Source organism: Squalius cephalus, assembly GCF_949319135.1.
Source record: "Squalius cephalus genome assembly, chromosome: 6".
In the NCBI taxonomy this organism is placed as follows: domain Eukaryota; kingdom Metazoa; phylum Chordata; class Actinopteri; order Cypriniformes; family Leuciscidae; genus Squalius; species Squalius cephalus.
Window position 1 is genome coordinate 8,377,444 of NC_137127.1, and position 12,969 is coordinate 8,390,412.

At 37.5% G+C, this 12,969-nt stretch overlaps 1 protein-coding gene across 2 annotated transcripts in view; it reads right to left on the reverse strand.

The window, feature by feature from the left end:
• Positions 1 to 1,424: 1,424 nt before the first annotated feature.
• The window catches only part of gnao1a (guanine nucleotide binding protein (G protein), alpha activating activity polypeptide O, a), an 88,329-nt gene continuing 76,784 nt past the window's right edge, over positions 1,425 to 12,969 (reverse strand). Inside the window, exons 7-8 of one of the 2 annotated variants that reach the window (XM_079875109.1) lie at positions 6,393 to 6,546; positions 1,425 to 3,758 (exon numbers count right to left, since the gene is read on the reverse strand). In XM_079875109.1, coding sequence (XP_079731235.1) covers positions 3,571 to 3,758; positions 6,393 to 6,546 — 342 coding nt within the window. In that variant the 3' untranslated portion in view covers positions 1,425 to 3,570. Of the gene's footprint in view, positions 3,759 to 6,392; positions 6,547 to 10,660; positions 12,325 to 12,969 lie in introns of those variants that run through there. The other variant, XM_079875110.1, reaches the window with a different exon arrangement.

Here is a 12,969-nt window from a genome sequence, read left to right on the forward strand (position 1 = left end):
GGAGAAGTGGTGCTTCTCAAGTCCACTGAAGCTGTGGTATGGAGTGAATGAGCATCTCCTTCTTTCTCCAGGACGGTCTGGCTGAAGACACACTTAAAGAGGCACAGAATCATAATTATGTCCCTTGGGATTCAACCACACTTCCTCCATGTTCCCTATATTGCATACTATGATGTCGACAGTTTTGTTTATAGTACATATAACACACATTGTGAATAAGTTGTAGTACTTTATAATGATCTAAGGAAACGTTTGCACAACAACGATGTACTAAAAACAGCAAAGTTTTTATTTTGCGTTTTTCAGGTGAAGACGACAAGGTTGTCAAAATGACCCCTTTCACACTGATCTGTGAAAACGACTAAAAGGCCAGTAGTTGGTGATGTAACTTTGTACGCGCCTATAGACTGAACACGTATTACGCATGCGCATGACGTCACCGTTTTCACAAATGCGCATTTTTGTAGTTTACACGGAGACAATAACGGGATTGTTTTCAAAAACTAGCACTTTGAAACCCATTATCGAAAGTTTGCGTTTTCAGGCGTAATATTTTCATGTAAATGAAAGGCCAAAACGCATAAAGTTGTACGATTTAGTTGAAAACGGTGTTGTGTAAACAGCCCCTTAAACAGATCACCTTAATCATGAATACTGTCTGTCCTTTTAGGGTACGTTTACACGACAACGATGTACAAAAAACGGAAAGGTTTTTTCTATGTACAGACGACAACATTGTCAAAATGATCCCTATTCACACGGATCCGTAAAAACGACTAAAAACGCTGTATTATTCATGCCAGGCCAGTAGGTGGAGATGTCACTTTGTAAAGAAACACTATGTGCCTATAGACTGAACACGTAATACGCATGCGCATGCCGTCACCGTTTTCACAGATTCACGTTTTTGTAGTTTTGCGGTAGCAGTATCGTTTTCAAAAACTTGCACTTTGAAACCCGTTTTTAAAAGTTTGCAGAAAAAATGCAGAAAAAGTTTTCAGTTTTTGGCCCCTTAGTATTGGATTTTTTTTATGTACCTTTTTTTTTTTTTGGTGATTTTTGCCTTTTATTGGGACAGGACAGTAGAGAGTTGACAGGAAGTGAGGTGGGAGAGAGACAGGGGATGGGATCGGGAAAGGTCCACGAGCCGGGACTCGAACTCGGGCCGCCCAAGCGCAACGGCGCTACATGTCGGCGCGCTGACTACGAGGCCATCGGCGCTGACCTTAGTATCGGATTAATGGCAGATAAGTTTACCTTAGCTCAAGACATTCTCGCATCCTTTCATTCCAACGCTAAATGATCTCTGCTGGTATCTGTATCACCTCATTAGAGCCCTCATTCATTTGAGCGATCATGGTGGCAGTGCAATATATAAACGACAAAGCAGAAATGAATAACAATCAAAAGCAAAAAGCTCCAGGTTGTAGTCATGAAAACTGTGGCTTTTAATGTAAACACTACATTCGATTGGTTTTCCAGCACGAACATCCCACATGAAAGAACAACCATTCACTAAAGAAGAGGGAGAAAAAGCAGCACAAAAGCATTCACTTGGAGAGGAAAAAGAAAGGATTTAAAAAAGAAGGGAAGGAGAATCAAAATTAACAGTAGTGTAGGTAATTTTACAGGTTTTTTTTCTATTTTTCATTGATTTCAAACTGAGAAGGCAGAGAGGGAGGATAGATACATCTTTCCAAATCTACGTGTGATAGGTGAGAGCTGTGCTTTTCTATGCAGACCTGGAAGGTGTTTGAGTACAATTCTCAAAAAACCAAGAGAAAGCGCATGAATCTGTACAGCCGTGCGCAGCCCCGCCCTCTCCAGCACCGGGGACGGGGCCGTGCCACCAAAAAGTGGTTCGTTCAAAAACAAAAGAAAAGAAATGTTAAAAAAAAAAAAAAAAAAAATCAATACATATACTGTAATTCAGGCTAAGTAAAGACATTGCAATGCAGGGCGAACAGGCAAAAAGAATCAGTACAGTTCATCAACATCAACATGGGTAAGTCAGTAAGAACGGTTCAAGAGTGGATCACAGGAACCCTTGCAAAATTCTTTTCTTTTTTTTTTTAAAAAAGGGGGAGAGAGGGAAAAAAAAGTTCTGTAGCTACAAAGCACAAGAAATATACCTTTAATAATATTACAGAATAATCATTGATATTGGTATTGTAATCATCGTCATCGTTGTCGTCATCATCATCATCATCGTTTGTTGTTATTATTGTCATCCATGTTTTTTTTTTCTCAATTATTTCTACTCGTAAAGATTCTAGAACTGGAGGATCTACAGCTTTCTACAAAGACAGAGAGCCCAATGACCTTTGTCTGTAAGCCTCCACATCATTTCTCTGAGCCCCACATCTACCCCCCTCCCCCTTACCACCCCCCCCCCCCCCAACCCCACCCACATGATGCCCTTTCTTTTTGCTGCGTCTGTCTTTTCTGTTTTCTTTTTTCCTCTTTTTTTGTTCTTTTTATTTCATGTTTTATTCTTTATTTTCGCACCATTAGCTATGTGAAGCAGTTAGCTGTTTCTTTATACAAAGGCTGAGGGGTCATGCTATCAGTGACGGGGACTCCATTACCCAGCCAACTAAAACAGGAAAAAACCTAGGAAAGAGAAGGAATGAAGAGGGAAGGGTGACAATGGACGAGAGGTAGAAGAATGGACGTAAAGGTGTAATAAGTACAAAGGAAGTGTGTGGGACAGATGATCAATAAATAAATTAATAAATTAATCAACAACAATACAAAAGTAAAAGTTCCTTACAAGACAAATGTTAATAAGTTCTCATAACAGTGACCTAGTGTTTCTAGTACTATTCCCAGACACGTCATTCTCAGAAGGTTGGCACTGATATGATACTTGCAATCATCGGACTGGTTCGACAGGCGCCGCGCCGCGCCGGGACCTTCCCCAGAAAGCTGACCTACGGAAGTGACGGGGACGGGCAGACGAAACGCAAGAAAAGCCTGGTGGGTGCGATCCTGGGTGTTTCCATTCTCTACGATATCGAACGGTACTACAGTCATTACAAATCGGGAGCGGGAACACGCTACAACTGACTTGAACCATAGTGCTTGAGACTAGCATAACTGTGGATTTAGCTAATGTCACATTATCGTCAAAGTAAATTCATATAGCCAGGCAAACATGTACATCCCCCCCTGACTGATATTCATGTAATAAATATACATACAATGACATAAAACATAAAAAATAGTAAAAGAAAGACATTTATCAAAAAAGAAAATGAGGGTTGTTTAGTTCAAACGATAAAGACACGATGGAAAACGGGGGGAGAACGAAACGTACGACAGCAAAGGAAAACAAAAACACAAAAAAGGTCCCAACTTTGTTCTAAAACCATAAAGGCTGGGTTTCTATAAGAAATCAGTTCTGTTGGCAGCTCTTTGAAAGACAAACTAAAAACATTTCATATATATATAATATATTTATATATTTGTATATGCCTATTTTAAAATTATCATTATCATTATTTACCAACTTGCATTTTCAATAGTAATCATTTCCAAAGAAGTGGCTCGAGAGGGAGGGGGCGGGCCTCAGTACAAGCCGCAGCCTCGCAGGTTGTTGGCGATGATGATGTCGGTCACGGCATCGAACACCACCTGGATGTTTCCTGTATCCGTGGCACAGGTCAAATGACAGTAGATCTCCTTATTAGGCGAGCGGTTCTTGCTTTCAAATTGTGCTTGAATGTAAGCAGCTGCATCGTCGTAAGTGTTTGGACCTAAGGAGGCAGAAAGAGATCGAATGAATATGTGAGAGAAAGATGTTCTGATATTAAAAATGAATGATCTTTGTCACTCCAGACCAGGGGTGTCCAATCTCAGTCCTAGTTCCTAGCTCCAGCTTGCCTCAACACACCTGCCTGGAAGTCTAGAATGCCTGGTTCAGGAGAGTTTAATTGGGGTTGGAGCTAAACTCTGCAGGACAGAGATTGGACACCCCTGCTCCAGACGCTCGTTAACCCAATATTTTAAATGACCTCGGTGACTTCTGACATTCACAAATGTCTCTTCTCTTCTGTTCTCGTACACATCCTTATGAAGCAAGTGCCCTTGTAAAAGCTGCTGAATCTATGTACTATGTATGAGACCTTTAGGACCAAAAATTATTTGGACAATTTAAGTCACACTTAAAATGTCTGAATCCCATTGCATTAGAAAGACAATATCAAAACAAGCAGCATCTACATACAAGTAATACTAGACGATCCTTTTCTCAGCGAGTCCTAGTAAAATAACCACAGATGGACTTTACTGCATTAAAGACATGATCCACAAACGTTTGACAACCACAAAGTGTCCAAAATCTTCATTTTGAATAGTATATCAAGATGATATATTGTATATTGTTTAATAATGTACTTATTCATTTATAATTATATTTATTAACTGATTTAATGTTTAAAAATAATTGTAATTAGTACATATACTGTAATTGCCTATACTTCTTTCTTAATTTTGAACAATATATCAAGATGTTGATGTACACTCACCTAAAGGATTATTAGGAACACCATACTAATACTGTGTTTGACCCCCTTTCGCCTTCAGAACTGCCTTAATTCTACGTGGCATTGATTCAACAAGGTGCTGAAAGCATTCTTTAGAAATGTTGGCCCATATTGATAGGATAGCATCTTGCAGTTGATGGAGATTTGTGGGATGCACATCCAGGGCACGAAGCTCCCGTTCCACCACATCCCAAAGATGCTCTATTGGGTTGAGATCTGGTGACTGTGGGGGCCATTTTAGTACAGTGAACTCATTGTCATGTTCAAGAAACCAATTTGAAATGATTCGAGCATTGTGACATGGTGCATTATCCTGCTGGAAGTAGCCATCAGAGGATGGGTACATGGTGGTCATAAAGGGATGGACATGGTCAGAATGCTCAGGTAGGCCGTGGCATTTAAACGATGCCCAATTGGCACTAAGGGGCCTAAAGTGTGCCAAGAAAACATCCCCCACACCATTACACCACCACCACCAGCCTGCACAGTGGTAACAAGGCATGATGGATCCATGTTCTCATTCTGTTTACGCCAAATTCTGACTCTACCATCTGAATGTCTCAACAGAAATCGAGACTCATCAGACCAGGCAACATTTTTCCAGTCTTCAACTGTCCAATTTTGGTGAGCTCGTGCAAATTGTAGCCTCTCTTTCCTATTTGTAGTGGAGATGAGTGGTACCCGGTGGGGTCTTCTGCTGTTGTAGCCCATCCGCCTCAAGGTTGTGTGTGTTGTGGCTTCACAAATGCTATGCTGCATACCTCGGTTGTAACGAGTGGTTATTTCAGTCAAAGTTGCTCTTCTATCAGCTTGAATCAGTCGGCCCATTCTCCTCTGACCTCTAGCATCAACAAGGCATTTTCGCCCACAGGACTGCCGCATACTGGATGTTTTTCCCTTTTCACACCATTCTTTGTAAACCCTAGAAATGGTTGTGCGTGAAAATCCCAGTAACTGAGCAGATTGTGAAATACTCAGACCGGCCCGTCTGGCACCAACAACCATGCCACGCTCAAAATTGCTTAAATCACCTTTCTTTCCCATTCTGACATTCAGTTTGGAGTTCAGGAGATTGTCTTGACCAGGACCACACCCCTAAATGCATTGAAGCAACTGCCATGTGATTGGTTATTTAGATAATTGCATTAATGAGAAATTGAACAGGTGTTTCTAATAATCCTTTCGGTGAGTGTATATTGTTTATTAATTTACTTAATTTTAATAATTGAATTAATTATTAAATATAAATAATCATAAAATAATTTACACATTACATTTAAATACATATACTATTATTGTCCAAATACTCATCTTATTTTTAAACAATATATTATTATAATTTATAATTATATTTAGAATTGATTTATTAAAGTTAATCATAATTTAAACATTTAATTACATATACTGTCATTGTCCAAATGATTTTGTCTTAATTTTAAACAATATATAAAGATGTTGTGTACTATTTAATCACTCATTATTAGAATATTGAATACATAGTGTAACTAATTCATTCATTATTCAATGTTCTGTCAAAAGTGTGCTTTAAAAAACAACATTTAGATATTTGCAAATAACGCATTTTCATTGCGACTTCAGTGACCGAATGCTTTTCACATTGAAAGCAACACTGAGGGTCGAATGGGTCTAACGGATGCAGTGACTTGTGTTCTGTCGGAAGAGAATCTGACAGACCCTTCTGCGCCCACCTTTTACCCATGACTGCACATGCAAGATCCAGCTACTGCTCTACATCCTTTGCCTCCCACGTTACAGCGACTTCAGGATGTAGGGTGGTCCGAGTCTAGTGTTAAACCTGACCATAACGTCAGAGGGCATTCTTACCTGTGTATTCAGGGAAACAGATGCTCAGGGGGGATTTCTTGATCTTTTCAGCGAACAGGTCTTTCTTGTTGAGGAAGAGAATGATGGAAGTGTCAATGAAGAATTTGTTGTTACAGATGGAATCGAACAGCATAAGAGACTCGTGCATGCGATTCTGCAAGAGGAAAAGAAACCAGAATGGAGGATAGACAGAGAAAAAGAGACAGAGAGAAAAACCCGAAAAAAAGTTTAGTGGAGATATATAAACAGCAAGAGTCAAGATAAGCAACTAGCGGAAGCCCACAAAAAGCAAAACATCACCTGACCACAAAGAGACATTTTCTTAGAGTCAAAATACTGGCATTAGCCACATCATGTGATCACAGAAAAGTTCAGATGAATATGAATACAAGTCTTGCTAACAGTTTGGTAAAATGATAATTATCAGCTCACTCCAATAATGATGATTCACCACTCTATATCCTCGATTATGCAGAGGAAATAAGCAGTGCTCAAAAACAGAAGATGCTAGATTAAAAAATGAGCGCCACACTTCGGATTTCATGACTATTTTATTCATTCATGTCATATAAATAGACATCCATTGTTCAATAAATAATCACAGCAGTGAGACACATCCAAACAATAATTACAGCAATTTGACAAAAACAGACATACAAAAAGTGATGGGTGGTAAGAGTACAGTAAGATGTTTGATGGGAGAATATGGCTCCTGTCTGCCTTGTCCTCCTGTTTGTAATCAGAATCAAATATGAATTAAATACTACAAAGGAACACACTATTTTATACAGTATGTAAGTGCCATTTCAATTGAATTATGCTACATTAGCATAACGTACCACTTGAACTTATTACATTTGTCAGTCTGATGAAAGGATTCTGGATACATCACCAACAGCTTTTTGTACTATGGCTAAAGGCCAGGGAACAAATTGGCCTTTGTCCCTCAGCAACGGACAGACTCAATTACCCTTGAGTTTCTTTATCTTGGCCACTGAACTAATTATGTGTCTGATCTGGTAATTGATGTACATTATCCATCCGTCTTGCTACTTTACATTTTTTTTTAAAATAATAATCTAAATGTTATGGCTGATCAATCTGGGATTAAGGTCAAAGGCGTTTACTAAGTGCTTTCCCTTTAGGATCTTTGTTTGGCTTCTAGAATGAAAGTAACTATACGCCAACACATATGCACTGACCAATAATGTGTGAACTGACCAATAATGGACCCGAACAATGACTGAATTGTGCTCAGTACTGACACTGGCCTTAACAGTACAGACAACTGCTTATAGTCGGCACAATTCAGCAATTCATGTTTTACAGTACAAGGAAACCCTCAATTACGACCTAATTAAATCAAATGGTTACTGTTTTGGCCTTTCTGTATGGAAGGAATCACTGTCCTTTTGCTGTCTGAAGCAGTTGATTGAATTCAATCACATTTTCCACAGATTAGCAGTAGCTAATAACGGACTGAGGTTTCAGTTATTATGCCCTCCAAAGACAGTCAAAGCAAAAGGCTATAGGCTAGGTCTTTTATATTGGTCATGCTGTGCTACAGGTGCCAAATTCCAATTCTGGTAGTATTTCATTTCATTGGTCCACTTTGGTCATTCTACTAACTATAAGTAACTTTGCAACTACATGTCAACTAACTCTCATTAAAGTATTAGTAGACTGTCTGCTTAATATCTGCTAACACTTTATTTGAACGCTCTACCAACAGACATTCTACTGACTATCAGTAACTTTGCAACTACATGTCAACTTATTCTACTAACCCAAATTCTAATATCTAACCCTAACCATCTACTAACTGTCTACTACTAAGTCTACAGTCAACTTATACTCTGAGAGTTAGTTGACATGTTGTTGCAAAGTTGCTCATAGTTAGTAGACTGTCTAAAGTGGACCATCAAAATAAAGTGTTACCCCAATTTGTGTTACACAAGATTTAAAAAATTGTCATCCTCCCTGAAAGTTGATGTATAATTCACACACACTGACTAAGGTGATTGTTTAGAGAGATGAAGATTAAAAGTGCTGTTCACATACATTCATAGCAGCAAACGTCCAAAGCATATATGGCACTGTGAATTATTGTCAATTACAGATCTGTATTTTCACATATTCAAAAGCAGGCCTAATGGTCAAGGCCTCAGTTCAATGCAATGCACGTGTCTGCCTATTCTAGAGCAAGCAACAGTTTATCAGCTCATCAGTCTTTTCAGCTCCGGTTCATTCAGTTCCTGTTGCAGTCATATTCCTGCAATGAATAATATCACAGCTTGCTCTATAGTTAAAACTGTGTCGCCTCTAGATATGACTAACCCTACTGCGTACTGTGACCAGTTAATCAAGCAAGATAGAATAAAGCAGACTGCATTACACACAAAACAGCAACGTGTGGTGAGACAGCTCAGTGATTCTAGCACTTCAGTCATACTGATATGAAACATACTTCTCCAGTTGTTGCAGGTGTGTGATTCTGGTGTTATTTGTATGTGTGTGTATACTGTTCAAAAGTTTGTGGTCAGTAAGATTTTTTTCATATATATATATATATAAAAGGAATTAATACTATTGTTCAGCAAGAACGGATTAAATTGATCAAAAGTAACAGTAAAGAGTTTTACATTGTTACATGAAAAAAAAAAAAAAAAGCATTAAAATAGAAAAAAAATCTAAATTGTAGTAATATTTTACAATATTACTGCTTTTAATTTTTATCAAATAAATGCAGAAGCGGTAAGCATAAGAGACTTCCACCAAGCATTACATTTTTTTTTTACTAATCCTAAAATGTAATTTGTGTGTGTATATATGTATGTGTATATATATATATATATATAGAGAGAGAGAGAGAGAGAGAGAGAGAGAGAGAGAGAGAGAGAGAGAGAGAGAGAGAGAGAGAGAGAGAGAGAGAGACGTTTAATGGGTTTATGTGAGGATTTTTTTTTTATAGCCTATTAATGTTAAATAAATATTGATTTCATTTATACTGTAATATTGAACGGCTATCATTACCTATTTAATCTCCAGAAATTAAGAAAAAATCCATTTAATAGAGGCATCAGTAGCATTACTGGTATCAGTGATACTGGCCTTAAAGGCAGGGTAGGTAGGATTTTTCTAAAAAAAAAACATTCCAAATTTGTTTAAACTGTCTTTATATACCAATACATAATTAAAATGTAAGTACTCTGAAAAAGAGAGTATAAAAATCGAGTGTCTGTAGACCTCTCACTTCCATTCACTCCACCCCCTCCCTTCTGGGCTCCTTCCAAAGCCACGCCCCCAAAACACATGAACGCGAGACGCCAAACGCTCAGGCTCAGCTGGAAGACGCATTTATTTACCTGAGACGAGTGGAGAGGAAAGAGTGCAGTGCATGCAGTGACATGTCAGAATCACATGTAATAAAATACCTAACTTTATCACTATAAATATAAACAAATAAGATTTATTTTAGTACTCACTATCAAGCTAGCATATCGATACTGGTAAAGTTTAAAATATACTTTGTTTGATTCGGTAACAAGCTATATTTATAGGTAACGAGCTATATTTATAAGGCAAAACTAAAAACAGATTGCATTGATACACGTTTTTCCATTACCATCAGTTACACTGTGATGAAGGTGAATTTCGTGTAAGATTCATAACATATACGGTGTTTTGCGAATTTCCATGATGAAAACATTGTTGACTCTAATGAGGACTACACTCCGGAGACAAGTACCGCTTCGTCGGTTCGAGGACAGGTCCGGGGTCGAGGGCGAAGCAGAGGAGGTCGTTCAAGAGTGCGGGCAACCAGGGTCCGAGGAAGTAGTTTTTGCCTTGTTTGCCTTCGCTGACTGCATATGCAGGTGCTTTGAATTTTGAATGCTCTTTCTCTGCCATAATTGTACTCTTCGTAGGTTCCGCGCCTCTCTTGCACTCCTCAAATCAAACGGGTGCGCGCGCATATGGGCAGATCTAGCAACAGGGGTGGTAGCCATGGTTGCGAGAGTGAGTGACAGTCGCCCAAACCAATCAATTGTTTCGTCCCGAATGGAAATAATGAGCTGTGTTTATTGCAGATTAAAAGGTCTACAGTCACTCGATTTTTATACTCTCTTTTTCAGAGCACTAACATTTTAATGATGTATTGGTATATAAAGACAGTTTAAACAAATTTGAAAAAAAGTTTTTTATAAAAATCCTACCTACCCTACCTTTAATTCGTGGTACTCAGTAAAAAGATGAGAATAAACAAATATACCGTCTTTGCTGTTTCTACATTTATTTGGAGATTCAATGTGAAAATGTGTATTATAATATAAAAATATATTACAAATCTTAGTTGGGTGCAATCAATTGTGGTTAATTACAGAAATATATATATATATTGTAGTGTATATACAGTAGTGGCTAAAAGTGATGTTCAGTGGGATTGGCTTGGGGGGGGGGGGGTTGTTTTTAATGATCCTACAAGTTCAATTAAACCATCAAAATGTGATGAAAATATTTTATATTAAATACAGTATGAGGGAAGAATAAAACACTAAACTTGGTTATGTTATGTATCTGACATTTGGCAAAAAATGGGGTGGCTACAGGCTTTATTTTACAATGTAAAAAAATGCATAGAAAAAAGCTTGCAGAAAAAAAGCATACTGACTACAACATAACCAGTTATGTTGGTTCTCTCTTGATTTTGCATGTGTTCATTATTTCTTTCTATGACTGGTCAAAAATTACGTCCACACAAAGTGCCATGTTTCATTGCATTATCACAAATAAAACTATTGACTCAAAGCACAACTAAGCAATATGCTTACAAAACCTATAACACAATTTTAATAAGTTAAATAAAGTGTGAAGATGCCAATTTCCTAGGCCGGACAACACTTTTGGCCACTACTGTATATATTATAATATGTTTTTATGTGATCATGTAGTTATTCTCTCCTTATAATCAGCTTTATCTTTTCTCAATACAATACAAAAAGCTAATAAAAAGACTTCCAATTTTGAAGAGTAACACGTCCTGTTGTTTTTTTTTTGTTTTTTTTGGATGCTAAGAGGCTAACATTTTTGGGGTTTGGCTCAGGGCACAGGACATTTGCACTCTCTTCTAAATGCCAAGTAAATGTCAAGCCTAGTGTTTCATCAACACTCCGAGATGCCAATTCAGAACACATGTAAAATGAGCCAGCTTGTGAATATTCGTGGAATTCATATCCAAAATGCATTAATCTGAAAAATTTGTGTATAGAACATCATAATAGTGCCACCTACATAATCACTAGAATTTAAAATATTGCCATATAACCTAATTGAATTAATCTGCATACCGTGCAATAAGGACAGAAGGATAGGTCTGAATTTACAAGCTCAGTTACAATAGGATAAAAGTAGCAAGTAGTGGAAGTTTGGCACCAATTTTCCTCAAAATATCTCCAGGAAGGTATCAGGAGGAAGGACATTCAAATCACATTCCTATATTTGTAACAATGTACCTAAATCAATAGTTGAGTTCAGACCTTCGGTTAAAATTTAGCACATAAATTAAAAAAACAGCTCTGTGAGAACTATAACCAGATTTGACTCAGTTCCCACCTTATAAAATAACATCAAAAGGCCTGATGGACACCAATAGAGACAACTGTATAAAACAAGGACAAAAAGTCACATATCCAACAACAGTGTCCACTGTATTGTGGGGCTGTAAAAGAGCTGGACATCACTGTGAGTTAGTAAAGACCACAGAAGCGCAGGTTGTTAGCGATGATGACGTCAGTGACCGCGTCGAAGACAAACTGAATGTTGTCTGTGTCTGTAGCACAGGTGATGTGCGCGTAGATCTCCTTTTCGACTGACTTGTTCTTACTCTCGTACTCGGACTGAATGTAGTTCACAGCTTCCATGAATGTGTCCAAACCTGCAGCACAGGATGAGTCAGGTAAGGATGGAAAAGCAGCAGATGAATAAAGGAAGGAGTGAATAAAAGAAAACAGTGGGTGATAAAAAAAGCCAATTTTTTTAAATAAAGGACTATTTGGAAAGACAGCAAAAGAGAGTAGAAAGAATTGTGGTAAATATAAACTGGAAACTGAACACTTATTATATGTGCATATAATATATTTTACAAAGTAATAAAATAATTGCTATAATACTTTATATAGCTTTATAATAACTTATATATTATACAAATTATTTTAACTGAAGGTATGTTTACAGTAAAGTCGGCAAAGTAAGACTTACATTATAATTGAATCATTTTTCAGTTTTTCAGAAACATATTACATAACTAGTGTTACAATTGCCTTCGATCTCACAGGCAAGGCAATTTTTTTTTTATCGTTATTTAAAAAATAAAAAACTTCCTCAGGCAGAGAAAATGATTTATTATATATAGTTTCTCAGCACATGCTCAAGAAAGTTATTTCTGTTTCTCAAACTTATTTGTGATTGTTTGTGCAGCTTGTCTCCCATATATCATTCAGGATAATGAGAATGAGGAAATAGAGGAAGCAGAAGAGCTCAGATCTAAAATGAACAGGAAATAACAGATGACTGTTTCTCC